General features: G+C 40.6%; 2 protein-coding genes across 2 annotated transcripts; one reads left to right on the forward strand and one right to left on the reverse strand.

The window, feature by feature from the left end:
• On the reverse strand, nt 503–6,640 carry LOC8078859. The gene is made up of 5 exons (XM_002468142.2): nt 5,097–6,640; nt 2,391–2,496; nt 2,182–2,264; nt 1,610–1,671; nt 503–868 (listed from the first exon to the last, which is right to left on the reverse strand). The coding sequence occupies exons 1-5, from the start codon at nt 6,485–6,487 to the stop codon at nt 840–842; spliced, it is 1,671 nt and encodes a 556-aa protein (XP_002468187.1). The 5' UTR covers nt 6,488–6,640; the 3' UTR covers nt 503–839.
• Nucleotides 11,766–16,839, forward strand: LOC8078860 (26S proteasome non-ATPase regulatory subunit 4 homolog). The gene is made up of 11 exons (XM_002465526.2): nt 11,766–11,926; nt 12,016–12,129; nt 12,248–12,353; nt 12,518–12,632; nt 12,714–12,923; nt 13,004–13,310; nt 13,871–13,994; nt 14,771–14,868; nt 14,962–15,030; nt 16,234–16,307; nt 16,660–16,839. Exons 1-10 carry the CDS (start codon nt 11,915–11,917, stop codon nt 16,282–16,284), a joined length of 1,206 nt encoding a protein of 401 aa, XP_002465571.1. The 5' UTR covers nt 11,766–11,914; the 3' UTR covers nt 16,285–16,307; nt 16,660–16,839.

Below are 17,360 nucleotides of genomic sequence, written 5' to 3' on the forward strand. Positions count from 1 at the left end.
AGCTCGGCTACCGTGCCCGTGCTCTTGTGGGAATGTGGGTCATGTGACTCGGGCAATTCGTGGCCGAGATTAACTAGACACACAGCTACGGTGCGGTCGACGCCAATTTTTGATCGGGCCTCTCTGTGACTCTGTCCCAGAACGTACTCCACCGGTTGAGTCATCGGACGACCCGTGCCAAGTATTTCTCTGGACTCTGGTGGAGCCTACGTGTGTGCACTTTTTGCTCGCCTCTCTCCATCACAAGGAGCGGCTGGCGCTGTTCTGATCCAGGCGTCCGGCCAAGCCTCGGGACTTTTGCTGGCCTCACGAGTCCATTCTGCTCCGGAAAATGGCAGGATGAGATGACCGCGACACGTAACGTGCATTATCAGCGGTGTCAGCCTCAAGAATCTCAAGCGTTCCTGATTCCTGAACCATTCAGATGAAGACATAGCGTGAGAAGTTTTTTCAACAACATAGCAGCCCTAGTATGCGAATCCAAATCGGACGAATTCAGCAATTTGGAATGAGATAAGCCTTACCTGAACCGCTTAATTTCTTCGTTCCAAACTAGGTGGTGACAAATACAATTACCACTTATCAGTTACCGGAGGTAACGTTAATATCGACCACAACCGAAAACCGACGACAAGTCTGCAACTGGCCAAATATACAGGCGGCAGCAGCAGTGGTTACAATATATACAGTCATATACATGCACGAACCAACATCATCATAGCACTAGCATTAGCACAACCACCACAACTGTACAAATCTAATTTTATGACGAAACATCGATAATGATCACAGCAATGGGCTGGAATCATTGATGCAAGAATATTTTATCAGTGTTGCCTTCATTCAGCAGGGATATCAGAGCTCTGGCCTGAAAATTTACAGGGATGTCAGAATCGAATGAAGGTGGAAATTGCAACAACACCTGCAAGCTAAGGAGCCTTTCAAATACATTTTTTTTCTTGAGTTTGGGTTCCAGTCATTGTCATTTATAAATCTCCTAGTCGAGCAAGCTTTGGAAAAGTATAAATGCGAGATACATATCTAGCAACTCTTCATGATATGTGGGACAACATGTGCGAGGGTGATGCTAGAGGCCAAAGATTAATTATACCGGCTTTTCAACGGTCACAAGAGGGGAATATGAAAACACATCAAACTTGCAGGTGCTAGAACTTAAGGATTGAGAGTACGTGGTGTTCCCACCCTAACTTGCAAGTGGTCAAGTTGGGTCCCCAATTTCCCTTGAATAAATCATAAAACATATTAAAAGAGCAGTCAAACACAAACAGAAAAAAAACAAGAAAGAAATACTACAATTTCTAAAACCTTTTACTTTGGAATAAGGATAATTTTATTGACCGTGATGAATTAAACTAAACACTGCAACCAATATTACCCTAAGGCAAGAAAATACTATATGACTGGCATGAGAATTATAATCAGCAACTTTCCAGCTAAATACTGATAGCAAAAGGAAAAAAAAGGTTGCAATTGTTGATCCAGTCCATCCAATAGTAATAGCCGCACGATAAATATGTTTTCCTTTCTCTAGGAACAAGATTCAAGAAAAATCCTGCCAGTGTCAAATAGTATATGTGAAGTTACATACCTTTCTCTGGGTTAGGGGAAGTTATTGGGCGACCTTCACCTATGCTAGAACTATCTTCATTCCTGTACGAAATTCATCCACAGCAAAAAGTAACGCACAAACCTTTTGTATATGCACTTGTTCTAAAACTATTATCGTACTAGGTCACATCAGAGCTACCATTTGTGACTGGGACATTTTACCAACAAAAGAAACAGTACAGAGTGCTGAAAAATTCACTTCAAACAAATTCATACCAGCACCAATCCACACCAGTCAGTATGCATTTTATGGCGAAAGTGTTCTTACTGTATCTTACATTACACATTTATGCAATACCACCCTGATTAAAATTAACATTGTTTTTAGGATTTCTGCTGGTCAAACTGTTTTAATTTTGACCATCAATGTATACCTGGACGGACAATGTAAGATATATGTAACTAGATTTATCATAAATTCTTCCAAAATATTGAATTAGCTTTCTCTGAAATGGCATATTCATAGAAATTGTCGGTTAAAGCTTCACACTGTAGAAAGTGTTGATGTCCTAAATGAGAGACATTTTTTGATCGAAGGAAGTAGTAAGTTACCCTTGATTGCTCCGTTGATCACTTGTAGCAGTCATCGTTGTTAAGATAGTCTCTGCAGATAAACTGCCAGCATTCTCTGTGTCCTAGAGTATAAAATGCATACACTGTTAACCTTTAAGCACTCTTCTCCAGTCAAAGAAGCAGAAAATACATGTACGGAAACCTAAATCTACATTTCAAGGGTAGTATATAATATAATAATAAATTACCAAGGTTTCATTCCTCATCCACCCAGGAATTGTTTCTGATAAAAGATTCATGTATTTATCCATAGCAATCTCAGGGTTCATATTCCCTAACTTCTGCCAAGCAGCCCTGAGAAAACAATAAATGATCACCGATAGTAAGCATTATGGATTACCAATCTTGTGCGTATCTTTACAGAATATCTAGGCACAGATCAACCCTAGCAGATAATTTCTACAATGTCTACTATTTCACCATTTCTTTTATGCTTTAAGACACCCAGAATGGTGACAACTGACAATATATGTCCAAAAATAGAAGGATTGCCAATTTTTTTCTCTTATAGGATATCTCATGTCTTTCCTTAACTCTATTTCAGACTTCTATATTCCCTGGAATTGTTGGGAATAAAAATACATACACATAGCCATTATACAATTATTGCAATGTTAACTCTAGCTTTACTTGTGGGCATACAAAAATATAATTAATGGAGCATTGACAGCTCCCAAGACGTAAAGAGATACACATCAGTCTACCAGAAATAGGCGCAAGATATCTGTCATGTTGGTATGTTGAATTTTTTATTCAATACTTCTGACCATCAGTCCATATTTTATAGCACATATTATTATTATTCTCACTCCAAGGGATAACTTCGGTAGTTAGATGTATACAACATGTTGGTTGTAGCCACTTAATTGATCCAACAATAAATAAGAATGGGAAATAAGAGAAGCTGTAATGGTGTCCATGTGCAGAACATATTAGTGCATCTTTCTATGCTCGTTGCTCCTGTTCAGAAATTGCTAGAAATATTCATTTGCTGACACGTCACAATAATAATCCATTCTGAACTCTGAAGGCAAACCAACAGTTAGTGGTTTCTTTGACCAAGATGCTCTTACTCACCCCCCCCCCCCCACCCCACCCCCCACAACTCTAAATGCTATGCTATCTTTGGCAAAGAAAAAAAAAGGTACTGTACAGATTGCTCATAAAGTGATGATTAGCTGGATAAAGCATATCTAAATATAGTGCTCTCATGCAGAACAAATTGGCACAATCTAAAGTGGCCTCAGAATTCAGCCGGACAAAAACTATTGCCATACCAGAACAAGGTGCGGCATCAAACAACAACCCTATCTTGAAATGGAATATGTCACATCAATACGTTGCAAGCTTTAACAATATAGAGAAGCATGTTTATGGACAAACAAGCTTTAACATGTTAATGACACACTGAAGAGATGACTGCTGGGGCAACTGCCAGATGGGAGGGTTTACCTTGGTTACCTATTATATGCAAACTCGTACAGGGGCAATTTTTTCTTCCAACAACTTATAGGGCAAAACTTCCTCAGACAGAGTTTGGCAGTGACTAATCGCTGTCAATTATGCGGTTATGCCTAAACTAAACAAAGAAATACAATTCAGTTGATTCAGGATTGTAACTTCACTCAATCTTGCACCAGATCCACCTACATGATTTTGACTTCTATATTCTGTTTTTACATTAAATTCATTACATTTAGCTTCATTCATAGTTTATTCCAAAATTCAAAACATTGTCCTATGAACCATGCAGCATCATGGACAAATATTTTTAAGACAGACATTCAAAACTAAAAATGTACTACCATAACCAATTTTGAGAAGGAAGTGTTGGTTCTCATTGTCTCATGCAGGGAAGTGCAATATTCTCTTTGCCACAAAGGAGGCAAGGCATATATAGCTCCAACATTATATGCTTCTCTGAAGCTGATGAACCCAATTCCAAGAACCAAGAAGAAAAGAGGAAACCCAAAACTTGTAGTGTGGAATTGTCATAAATCTTATTCCAACCAGATACCCCAAGCTCTTAAACATACAACAACAACAACAACAACAACAAAGCCTTTTACTCCCAAGCAAATTGGGGTAGGCTAGAGTTGAAACACAACATGAGCCCCTAGTCACGGTTCAGGCACGTCAATAGCTGCCCAAGCTCTTAAACATAGACGTCGCATGACCCTATCATGTCAAATTATACATACCACAGCTTCCGTATTGGCATAAACCTCACATCCGATGAAATCAATAGTCAATAACACTCCAAAATGCAAGTCCTTCAGACCAAAAAGATATTGCACTTATTCATTTCAGTCTTACTTCAGAAAACATGATTTATCAGCAAGGCAAACAGATCAGTTTCTATTTACTTCAGTACTTCAATGATTTGAACTTGTTTCCTCAGCTTAGCATGCTTAGAAGCAGGAAGCCAGAGCCTGATGTGCGGTTCACATCGGTCTACCTAAATAGCTGAAATGATGCTGAAGCTGGTGCAAAGGTGGGTTTTGGCCTTCCAAGCAGAGTCATTAACAAACAAGCCTACAAGTGATCTCTGAGCTAGGAAAAAAATATAGTAAGGGTATTGAAGAATTTGATGCCCTACTATAATTTAACTACTTAAAATGTATCAGATCTCCTGCATACAACTTTTGACAGCTTTGAAATAATGAAGCACAAACAAGTTAGTTTTCAATAGGATTTTTTTATGTGTTGTGATTTCTTCCTATTGAAAAATACTAGTATGCTACTCTTGCTCTGCCTTGATACAAATATAGCAGAGGATCAGTACTCCAGTGTTGATGACATCCAGGCCAGGGTTTGCTTATTGTTAAGCTATAACCTAACAAAGTGTAACAATGGTAAATGTAGCCAGGGTCATAGAAAGAAGAGATGAATACCATTTCGCACGAGATGAAGGTCTCAATGTAAGTGGCTGCGCAGAGTCATAACAGGGACCGTCAATGGCAACCTTGAGGAGACCTTGAAGCTGCAGCTGCACATCACTATCGAGCTTTGACAGGGCAGCCGCCCCAGCCTCACTAGCAGCAAATGCTGCAGCCGCACCAAACCTCTTCTCCACTTCACTCCTCTCGATCCCTTCCCACTCCTCAAACTCGACGTCTGCCTCAGGGTCATCCTTCGGCAGCACTTGCAATGTCACTGCCTCCACAGGCAACTCGGTAACCACTTTATCACTAAAGCTACATTCATGGCTAACATTCACATCATCAATTGTCCTTGCCACCGATTCCTCTTCAGGAACCAGTTCTTCTTGTTGATCAATTGGATGGGCCTCACATTTAGCTTCCTCCTTGCACTGCACTTCCTCATGTACCTCAGCAGCTTCTTCAATGGGCTGATGATGTTTAAGCTCTTCCTTCTTTGCCGATGGCACATCAAGAACTGGTGGTTGTGGAGCAGCCCCTGCAGGCAATTCATGCTCCTTCACTTCAACTACTTGTTCTTCCTTCTTCTCCAATACGACATCAAGAATCTCTTCAAGAGCAGTCTCAGAATCCAATTCATCAGGCGTCACTTCGATAGCTTGTACACTCCTGTCCACCAATCCCACGTCAAGAACATCTTCAGAAGGAGCAACTTCGGCAACCAGATGCTGCTGTTTCACTTCAACAGCTTCTGTTTCCAAGGGAAGCACTTGCGCAACTCCAATAACTTCTACTCCCTGTCCCTGCTTGCCCGGTCCTGCTTCGAGAACTTCAACGGGAGCAAGAGCAGACTCAGCGCCCAGACCATGCTGATTCACTTCAACATCCTGCACGGTCCGTTCCTCCAACCCCACCACATCAAACGCCTCCCTAGGCACAACATCAGCGCCCGACACCTGCGGGCTCGCCTCAGCACCCGCCGCCGCCACAGCAGCTGTGGAGGTCAAATCAGGCCGCTTCACGCGGCCACCGCCGTCCTCCCCCTCCTCCACTTCAGCAGCAAGGCGCAACTCCCGAACAGCCTTCACGGGAACCCCCACCTCCTCCTCGGGCAAGCTCTCCGGCTCCTTCACCTCCTTGACGACCACCGCCGGCGCCTTCTCCGCCTCGACCCACCCGTCCGCCTCCGGCGGCGCCACAGCCGCCGCCCTCCCTTCGCTACGCATCACCTCGTCGACCTCGATGATCCTCTCCTCCTCCGCCGCCACCTCCTCGGCGATCGCGGCTGCGGCGCGATCGGTGGTCCGGCGCGGGGGATCATTGGCGGCGAAGAGCGTGGCGAGCAGGAAGGCGGCGAGGAGGGTGACCGCCGCCGTGAGGAGCAGCTCGTACAACAGCTCCATCTCTCCGGGTGGTGGAAAAAGGAAGGGAAGCCGGTGCGGCTTTTTTTTCGGGCCCCTTCGCTTTCTCGCTCGGCTGGGACGGAGCGGATGGAGGGGACAGTGGGGGGAGAGAGGAACGGAAAAAGGCGCAGCAGAAGGGGAAGAGAGACGAGGTCGACCGAATCGGTGGGTGGGCGTGGGGGGAGTAAAGGAGGTGGGGCGCCAAAGCAAGGCATATTCGGACGGATACGATCGCCACGAGGGATGGCGAGGGCGGGCGACGCCGAAAAAGTCATTTCGTCTGGGAGCTGCTTGGAGTTGGAAATGAGGATGCCGACGCCGTCAGGCGTCAGGGGATTTTCGTGTCATCGTCTGCTCCATGTAGCACGCTTCCCGCACGCTTGCCCTCGGCCCTCCCGGCCGGCCTCGCGGCGTAGGGACGACGAGCTACAGCTACCGGCACCGAGCAACGCAGATGGGGCCGTGGAGGCACCGCTCACTGTGCATATGAGCGGCGATGGTGGCTTTTTTTTTGAGCAAAGAGCGGCAATGGTTGCTGCCGGCCGATTAGTCTGCCCCCACCATTGGATAAATTGAAGGTTAGGCCTCCGCTTGTCGGTGACGCCGCCTTCGGTCCCGTTTAGTTTTCACCCTATTTTTTTTCGTTGTGTCCCATCAACTAATTACATAGTTTCCATGAAAAACCACGAGACGATTCTTTTAAGCCTTCACTCCATTATTAACCATAATTGCTAAGTAATGCATGAGCTAATAATGAATTAATTAGATTAAATAAATTCATCTCGCGGTTTTCATGCGAGTTATATAATTAAAACACTCCTTCTAACAGCCTGTTAAATATCTGATGTGACATCTAAAATTTTTTCATCAAGTAAACAGTCCTTCATTCCCTTTGGGCACACGATGAGGCCTTGTTTAGATGTAAAAACTTTTTAGATTTCGCTACTGTAGCACTTTCGTTTGTTTGTGACAAATATTATCTAATCATGGATTAACTAGGATTAAAAGATTCGTCTCGTGATTTACAGCTAAACTATGTAATTAGTTTTTGTTTTCATCTATATTTAATGTTTTATGTATGTGCCGCAAGATCCGATGTGACGAGGTATCTTGAAAACTATTTAGTTTTTAGGGTAAACTAAACAAGGCATAGTTCTAAAAATTTTCTAGATTCCCCGTCACATCGAAATTTTGTACACATGGAGCATTAAATATAGACGAAAATAAAACTAATTGCACGGTTTGTTTGTAATTTACGGTACGAATCTTTTAAGCCTAGTTACTCTATAATTGGATAATAATTGTCACATACAAACCAAAATACTATAGTAGCAAAAACCAACTGAGTTGCACAAGATACCTCTATGCTGAATTTACACCAGCTGCGGCTGAGTGCACTCATTGGTCACCGTTAACTTGTGAATGAAGAAAACAGTTCAGTACCAACAGCCATATATCGCTGTCTTCGTCGTTAGGGTCAATGGCTATGCATTATGTGTACCGTGTTAAAGTACTTCCGTGATAAGTTGTCCTAAATACGAGCTAAATTCGTGGAGGGGTGCATTAAAGCTATTCATCGCATAGTGCAGCAAATAGGAGGCAAACACATGCTCTTAGGGCCTTGTTTAGATTTTTCGTCGTATCAAATCTTGCGGCACATGCATAAAGCATTAAATATAGATTAAAAATAGCTAATTACACAGTTTGCTTGTAATTTACGAAATGAATCTTTTGAATCTAGTTAATCCATGATTAGATAATATTTATCAAATACAAACGAAAGTGTTACATTGTCTATTTTGCAATTCTTTTTGCAACTAAACAAGACCCAAATCCATGTGCCTAGAGACGACTTCTTCATAGCCCATGGTACAACATCACCATTTGATCCCAGCAAAGATGTGTGTTTAGATAGGCTAGAGTTCATGGAACCTAACTTCTAAAATCTCTAGCCCGTTTATCGTTAGAGATTATGATATATTAGGGCATCCTAATAGTTCCTAAATAGCCAGTCTAGAAAGAATTTTATTGGCTATCAAAAGAGAGATTAAATAGCTAGTAACTCTCAAACAACTAGTCTAGTATGATATCCTAAAATCCTCTCTCTCACAACTCACGTAACTCTCTACTAAAGTGTTCATTCTTTATTATTTTTATACCTCATCTAAATCGTCATTGCGGACGCCCTTAGCATTTATTGGCATGGTGTCAATAATAGCAAACAGGATGTTCATCCTATGGTACCGATAATTAGAAGCCAACACATGTTTCTTCATCCTCTCCAGAGATCGGCTTTTTTCATAAATCATAGCACATTAATATCACCCCTTTTCTATCAATAATAAGAGTTTAATTAGATGGATTGTCCTAAGTTTTGTAACCTGTTCAAATCCAGCTCTCATACAGCTAATAACTTGAACCCCTTTTCTACAACCTACACACTATTTATAAAAATATAATACAATATTTTGTTTCCTTAGGTTGGCGATGTAGGCCCGCATAAGCGGTGCCGCCGCCCAGCAATTAGGGCATAGGTCTACTTGTCAGCATCGCAAAATTGGGCCGATCTTTGTTCAATGTAACAACCTAGCTTACAGTGCACTAAAGAGGGTCTAGGCTTTCATGTAAATACAATATTTACTAACCCCTAGAGCGTTTAAAGGCAAGTTGTATCAACTTTTTCTCTACCTTAATACAGAGACGTGCAAACTTTTTGCGTGATCGAGAAAAAAATAATACAATAAGTTCAAAAACTAACTTCAAGTTTAGATTGTAAGCGGACAATAAATCCAAACGCTCTAAATCTAACTTCTAAAGTCTCTAGCCTATTTAGAAGTTAGAACCCGTTTGAATTGTAAAATTTCTAAATGAAAAAGTACAAGAATCAAATGATCCTCCATTTATTTATTGTTCATGGCGTTTGGAACATAGGATTGAGGATATCCTTTCCTCCAAATAAGCATTAAGAGCATTTTGTGATTTTTTTTAAATCAGTGATCCATAAGCCTAGTTAAAAAATGAAAAATATAGAAATAAATAATGGGTCATGGTTGCTCAGTGGGCTAAAAAGCCCAATTTATACTGTAACCTTATTGGACTGCCATTGGCCTAAATAGGCCCAGGCAGACTACATCCATGCACGGAGTAGTTCGTGGTAGTCGTAGTACCTCCGCCGAACCACGCTGGTCGCGAGTGCGGGAACTCTCTTATATCTTCCATGTGTGGGGTGCAAGATGTTATTATGATAAACGTATCCTTGTGGCAATTCATACACATAAGAAGTTGCTAAGTTGTAAGTCTGTGGAACCTCTGTGTCCTAGTGTGGAACTTCCGTAGTGCGGAACCTCCACAACTAGGTGTGAAACCTCCACAAACGTGCAATCAACATAGATAAACAATACATAGGCATGAATATAATACACTACACGACAAAAAAAACTTGTATGATTCTCTTTTATCTTCTTAGGTTCACGTATCAATCTCTCCCTCCTACACTCTCCTAGTATTTTATACTCCTTTGATATCAGTCTCTAAAGAGGATCTCTCAATCAAAAGGAAGAAGTTATGATAGATAAGTGAGAGTAAGAGGAAGATAAAAGTTCAGCATACAAAGTTAGCGCATTTAGCTCATACATCATTTAGACGACGCTATAAACATTTAACAAACTCATGTCATCGCCACAAGAGGCACCAACTAAATATCTAACTAATTCTGTAATCATCACCGAACAAGCCGACTCGAAATGTTGCATACACATATGAATTTACATTGGTATGTTTCTAAATATCTTGTGAAGGGAAGTATGTATTAGTTAAAACACAATGTCGATACATATGGATTAGTTTCAAGTATTGACTACTCTCTCCAGGTTCCTAAAAGAAGTTATTTCAGTGACATGGTTTTCAAAAACATAACTTTAACTTCTTATTTTGTATAAAATATTAATTATGATATATATTTTTATGAAAGTATTTTGAAGACAAATCTAATTATATAATTTTTATATTTTCAAACTCGATAACTTAAAAATTATTTATGATTTATATTCCAATGTTTGACTGGAGCCTTCCTCAAAACAACTTTTTTTAGGAATTGGTGATAAAGTGATTCAAAACTAATATTACTAAAAATTGAATAAAAAAATGTACTCCTTCCATCCTAAAACTGAGTCTTTTTATCTCACATCCTGAAAAGTCAATTAATCCTAGATTTAACTAAAGATATACAAAAATACATTAATGTTTACGATAACAAATAAACATCATTGAATTATCAAGACATACGCTGTAGGAAATATGTATTCAAAGATACAAATATCTATGTCCTTTCCTATAAATTTAGTTAAAGTTAAATTGATTTGACTTCTTAGAATGCGAGTCATGTATAATTATTTTGGGACCACGGAGGGAGTAGTGAGGAGCATGTTTTATTTAGCTCTCAGCTTCTAATATATAGTGAAATAATTATTGCCTGATTCCTTTCAAATCAAAATACTTAGACCATTTTTAACGGGGTTTTTGTAGAGCATTAAATATGTTGATGTGACACCATATTAATGAAGAGAGAGATGATAAGAGTTTTATGGGAGTGGAGAGAGTTTCACGAGGATAAACTCTTCTACACAATTTCTAAAATATGAATGCATTGAAAACTGGGTCATGAAACTCTCAGTCACTGGGATGGCCTTATAAGACCAATTTCAATGGGCGTTCATGACCTAATTTCCAAAATACTTCTAGTTTCATCTCCATAAAACTACATGTACTCTCATAAAACTCTTATCATCTTTTTTTTATATCAATATAGTACCACATTAGCATATTTAATGTGTATGGGACTCACTGGCTATGTCAATGGGCAAGTCTGCAACGGCATGACGATCTTAAGGATCATCTAGTTTCTGCAGCTAAGCATCTGGAGACGTTAACTTTAGATTTTTTCGGTTCCAACGGCTTGCAAAGATATGTTGGTTTTGTTTAGAAAAATAACTTTTTGTCCAAGTAGCCGTGTGTATGGCTGTACGTGGTTATATCAAACTTTGCTCATTTGCTAGACGTTGTAATAATTGGTCTGATTCTATCTTTGGATAGATAAAGCCGGATTTTATATCTTTTATCTAAAAAATGAGACTAGACTTAAGTACTTCACCACCGAGGATATGAGTGATTTTCACACCGGCGCTGGTTCATCCCGAATCACAAATTCGCGATCCGACGGCCGCCAGTAGCGCAGGCCAAGTCGGGCTCGAGTAATACTGTGGTTCGGACTCAGAATCCAATCTACTCCCGTAGCCTCCGACTCCAAATAAGGGGACGAACGCACCCGACGTCCCTTCTAGTATTACTCCTAGTAAAGTTTCTATCTTGCTCCGCAAACCAGCGCAAACCCTTCCCTGACAGCGGCGGCGACTCCCCAGCGGCGGCGCCATGGTGCTCGAGGTACGACATGCGCCCTGCTGCTGTTTCTCGGTCCGCGAACTCCGATCCCCAACTAATTTCCTCACCGTGGTTTCGCTTTCCCCCTGCAGGCGACGATGATCTGCATAGACAACTCGGAGTGGATGCGGAACGGCGACTACGCCCCGTCGCGGTTCCAGGCGCAGGCCGATGCCGTCAACCTCATCTGCGGCGCCAAGACCCAGGTACCCACCGCCGGTCTCCCCGTCCACCGATCCAATCGATCGCACTTTTGCAGTTTCGTGTGGGTTAGGGTTTCTGAGATTCCGGATCTGATTGCTTCTGGTTGTTGGATGGGTGCAGTCGAACCCGGAGAACACGGTAGGCGTGATGACGATGGCCGGGAAGGGCGTCCGCGTGCTTGTCACTCCCACCAGCGACCTCGGGAAGATCCTCGCCTGTATGCACGGTAAGCTCACATCGATCCCAAAACCTTTGCTTTACTATTGTGCTGAGAGAATTTTACCTATTAGTTTAGGGATTCAGTGCAACTGTTTAAGCTGTCCCATAAGTTGTTAGATCATGATACTTGTAATTTCCTGACCAATTGATGCACAACAATGTACTGTATAGGGTTGGAAGTTGGTGCCGAGGCAAACTTGGCTGCAGCAATCCAGGTTGCTCAGCTTGCACTAAAGCATCGCCAGAACAAGAGGCAGCAGCAGAGGATTATAGCTTTCATCGGAAGGTATGTAGGGGTGGCATAACTTGTATGGCCATTATTAATTCTGTTTGAGTTTAGTTTAATGAGTCTTGTCATGTGTATCAGTCCTGTGAAGTATGACAAGAAAGTTTTGGAGACAATCGGGAAGAAGCTGAAAAAGAACAATGTTGCTCTTGACATTGTTGACTTTGGTGAATCCGATGATGAAAAACCTGAGAAACTGGAAGCATTGATTGCTGCTGTTAACAGCAGTGATAGCAGTCACATTGTTCATGTCCCTCCTGGTGATAATGCCCTCTCTGATGTCCTCCTAAGGTAATTGTGTGCCATGTTACTGGGTTCTAAGTTTTCTTATGCTGCATATATGTTAACCTTATTTTTGTATCTTTAACCAGCACTCCTATATTTACCGGTGAAGAAGGGGGAAGCGGTTTTGCTGCTTCCGCAGCAGCTGCTGCAGCTACTGGAGCATCTGGATTTGAATTTGGTGTGGACCCAAATGTAGATCCAGAATTGGCACTTGCCCTGCGGTTGTCTATGGAAGAAGAGCGGGCAAGGCAAGAGGCTATTGCCAAAAAGGCTGCAGAAGATACTTCTAATACTGAAAACAACAATGCCTCAAGCTCAAACAGCGATTCTGTTATGGCTGAAGCAGAACCTGCCTCAAATGCTGCTGCTGGCGACAAGAAAGAACAGCCAAAGGTATTATCACTGCCCATCAGTTACAAACTAAAAATGCCCTGACCTGCCTCAAATGCTTCAAGTTTTGGTATTTGTATATAATCTCATGAAATACTTTCTGCGATTTCATTTAAATTTGAGAGTGTATTTGCTTACATACTTTCTGGATCGACCATTAAACCTTAGATGATGATCTGCTAGTGATTGTTCTCTATTGATAATTACGTAATCTATTTTTGTCCGTGCTTAAGAAAAATATGGAAGTTTTGGCTTGGAGGTGCATCTTTTCTTGGCACATTTGTACATAATATCTAGTGTTCATTGCTTACCTTGTTAACTAATAAAGTTTTCAATCACAAATTTTACTTAATTTATACAAGTTTAAACTACAATTATATGCAGTACAGTTTATCTTCTGTTGCAATATTGATTATAACGGTTGCAAGTAGCAAAGATCCTTTTCAATTAAAGTGCCTGACTCTGTATCTTCCATTTCTACTATTTGTATTGTATATTATTTATATTAATAGTTAATGTAAATCCAAGTGGACATCAGAGGGCTAACATAACTGTGATCACAGGATGATGACGATCTACTACAGCAGGCACTTGCAATGTCAATGGAGGGTGGTGCTTCAGGATCTGCAGCTGTGACTGACTCTGCTATGGCAGAAGCTGGTGCAGTTGACCCTGACTTGGCATTGGGTGTGTTTTCTCTTCTTATGTTTGCAGCCTTAACAATTCTAGCACATACAATATTAGTTGTTATCAATTAATTCTGGTAGTGGCAAATGAAAAACCACTGCTTTCTAGTGTTTGCATGCAAACATGGATGTTTAACACTTCTTGCTCCAATATGAAACATATAAACAACCAACATCTTCAGTAGTTGTTCCTCCCAGCATTAACTTAAACATAAGCATTTTTATCATGGGTAGTATTGATCAGTAGTTCAGTGTAGTCATCAGAAATCACCAAGTTGAAAAAGCAACCATCTAGCGGATTAGTGATATGTTCCCAGGGCCCACACCTCATCCTAATATCAGATGATCCCCAAACACTTCTCTCTTTTTATGGCACCAAACTATTTTTCCTTTGTGACTTCATTTCATTCCCCACACCTCATCCTAATATCAGTTGATCCCCAAACACTTCTCTCTTTTTATGGCACCAAACTATTTTTCCTTTGGGAGTTCATTTCATTCCTATACATTTCTAAGTTCTATTAGCACCCAATCTGCCTTTTGCCCATAGGCAAACCCTCTTGAACATAACTCATTAAGGAACATTGTTATATATATTCTGGCTGTCCAGTAGATCGTATATTCAACATCACATCTTCACATTACTCAAGAATGTTGCTTATTGATTTTCTTCGTTTCACTTGCTTTCTTTTGTATTGATACCTATAGTATTACATTCTCATTTCTTTTATCAACCTCATTCTCTAATATTCCCATACTCTGATTGTTTATATGCAGCTCTTCAAATGTCTGTCCAGGATGCAAACATGTCCAGTGACACTGATATGAGTAAGGTGTTTGAAGACAGAACGTTTGTGTCATCTATCCTTAATTCGGTATGTATTATTCTTAAACTAATGTGACATACATGTACATTTTTAGCTGCTGTTTCAATAATTTATTGGTCCTTTTTATGTGTGAGATAACAGCTTCCTGGTGTTGATCCCAATGATCCATCTGTTAAAGATTTGCTGGCATCATTGCACAGCCAGGGAGAGGTATGTTCTTTTTTGGTTACTCTGAAGGTCTGCCAGTATTGTGATCCAATGAAATTCATGTTGCCTCTAGATGATAGCATTGTTTGGCTTCACCTTTACTAATACTAAATAAGAATATATATTATCTGTCAGCAAATCTTCATAAAAATATGCACAGCTAGTATATGCAAGCAATGGCTACACACAGATACAAAAAATCATTGCAAGATTTAAGTAACTAAGCCCCTGCTTGGATCCATAGAGCTAATAGTTAGCTGAATTAGCTCCTTGGATCCAAACAGGTCTAGTTTATAGTTTAGCTAACTGTTAGCTGAATACCCCATCTAACAACTATTTCACTAGGACCAAACCTTCTAAGGCCTTGTTTAGATGCGAAAATATTTTGGATTTTGCTACTGTAGCACTTTTGTTTGTTTGTGACAAGTATTGTCCAATCATAAACTAACTAGGGTCAAAAGATTCGTCTCGCGATTTACAGGCAAACTGTGTAATTAATTTTTATTTTCGTTTATATTTAATGCTTCATACATATGCCGCAAGATTCGATGTGACGAGGAATCTTGAAAACTTTTTGGTTTTCGGGGTGAACTAAACAAGGCCTAATAGCAGCTAATATATTAGTTAGCCAATAGCTATTAGCAGCTAATGGGCCCAAACAGGTCCTAAGGCCCATGTTCAGCCCCAGCTCTGAGCTCCACCTATCTGGAGTTTGTATGCTCTGATGAAGGACTTTGATTCTGTCTTCTCTGTAGAATAGAAAGAAAACAGCTCAGCTAAGCAACCCACGTGTAATCACAGCTCTAGGATCCACAGATTTCTGAGCTCTGCCAGCAATGGCTCTGCTGTTTAAGATAGCATATGGAGTTCTTTATGGTCCACAAGCACATTTGGTCTTGTGGAATGGAAATAGTAGCACATTACCAGGTGAGAGCACACGAATACCTTAGAAAGCGGCACTGGGTCAAATTGTTCGTGTACCCATTTGTGGTCTGCATACAAATACCTTAGAAAACGGTACTGGGTCAAATTGTCGTGTACCCATTTGTGGTCTGCATACACTGGTTTGGTGAAAATTAAATATGTTCAAAGCAGTAAACCCCCAGTTCACATGAACTACTATCCTGTAATGTGATGAATCTTGACTGGTCTGGTAATGTATGTATGTGGAAATATGATGGTTTCTTTATTTCTCTTTTTAAACAGCAAGAGAAGAAGGAAGACAAGTCCGACAAAACAGAAGATGAGAAGAACTGATGTAGCCATGTTCATGCTTCCATGTAAGAGTTCATTATTCCATATGTATCTATATCTATCTACATCCACTGTTGAAATGCATATTCAGCATAGTTTGTTCAGCTCTCATCTGCTGTTTCAATGCTGATTTAAAAGAGCTGTTTGATTTGATTTTAAGTAAAAGTACTTTAGGGAATATACAAATACGAACGAATAGCGTTATTCATTACACTGCAGTGCCATGATTTCCTTGAAGTCTGCAATCTTTGGGTAGTGAAGGCACATAAGTCAATTTATGGTTGACTCTGTTTAGTGATAGTGTGATCAGTGGCTATCATTCCTCTTGCTCTAGCTCCTCAGAAAGCAGGAAATTAACATCTCTTTCTGACTTTGCAGGCGCACAAAGAAATTGAAGATCGGTCTCCGTTGGCTGCGTTTACTCTCTTGGATTCGTGGAATTTACTTATCCTCATGTAACAATGCTTTGATTATAACTTAATGCGGAGGGAATTTGTATTATGACCGCAACAATCTTCTCTCCATATATGTTCAAGTGATTTTCGTGTTTCAAGCCCTCTTTGCCTTGTGTTTATTTGAAGCGAAAACTGGTCATTCGTTCTCGTGTAAGCCGATCTGGTTGGTTATAAGCTGCTGACCTAGAATTTTACAGCGAGTAGGGAGGCGACTGGCATCTAACGTATCTGTATTCTGTAGTTTGTGCGCTAGCCATTTGCATTCACGTACAGCGAGTGATACACAGTGGCACTTGCGTAGAAGATGCTAGGCAACTGAGGCTATATTCTTCCTAATGGTTAGATAGTTTTGCATTAAAAAATATCCTAGCTTGTCTAATTGGATACCTAAATATAAAAAAAGTTGTTGGAGCACAGAAAGATATAAACAATTTTTATTTAAATGATTTTTCGTATGATGGTTTAGAGAGTTTTAGAAAGACTCTTGGAGATGTTTTAAGGCTGCAGTATCGAATCTAATTTAGATTAGGTTGAGTAGTTTTGCCAAATAGATGATGGCAGTGTTTTTGTTCTAATGATAATGATTTGTTCTCTCAGTTGATTGAACTAGTTCTCTAATTTAGG

This window comes from Sorghum bicolor, chromosome 1 (assembly GCF_000003195.3).
Source record: "Sorghum bicolor cultivar BTx623 chromosome 1, Sorghum_bicolor_NCBIv3, whole genome shotgun sequence".
NCBI lineage: Eukaryota > Viridiplantae > Streptophyta > Magnoliopsida > Poales > Poaceae > Sorghum > Sorghum bicolor.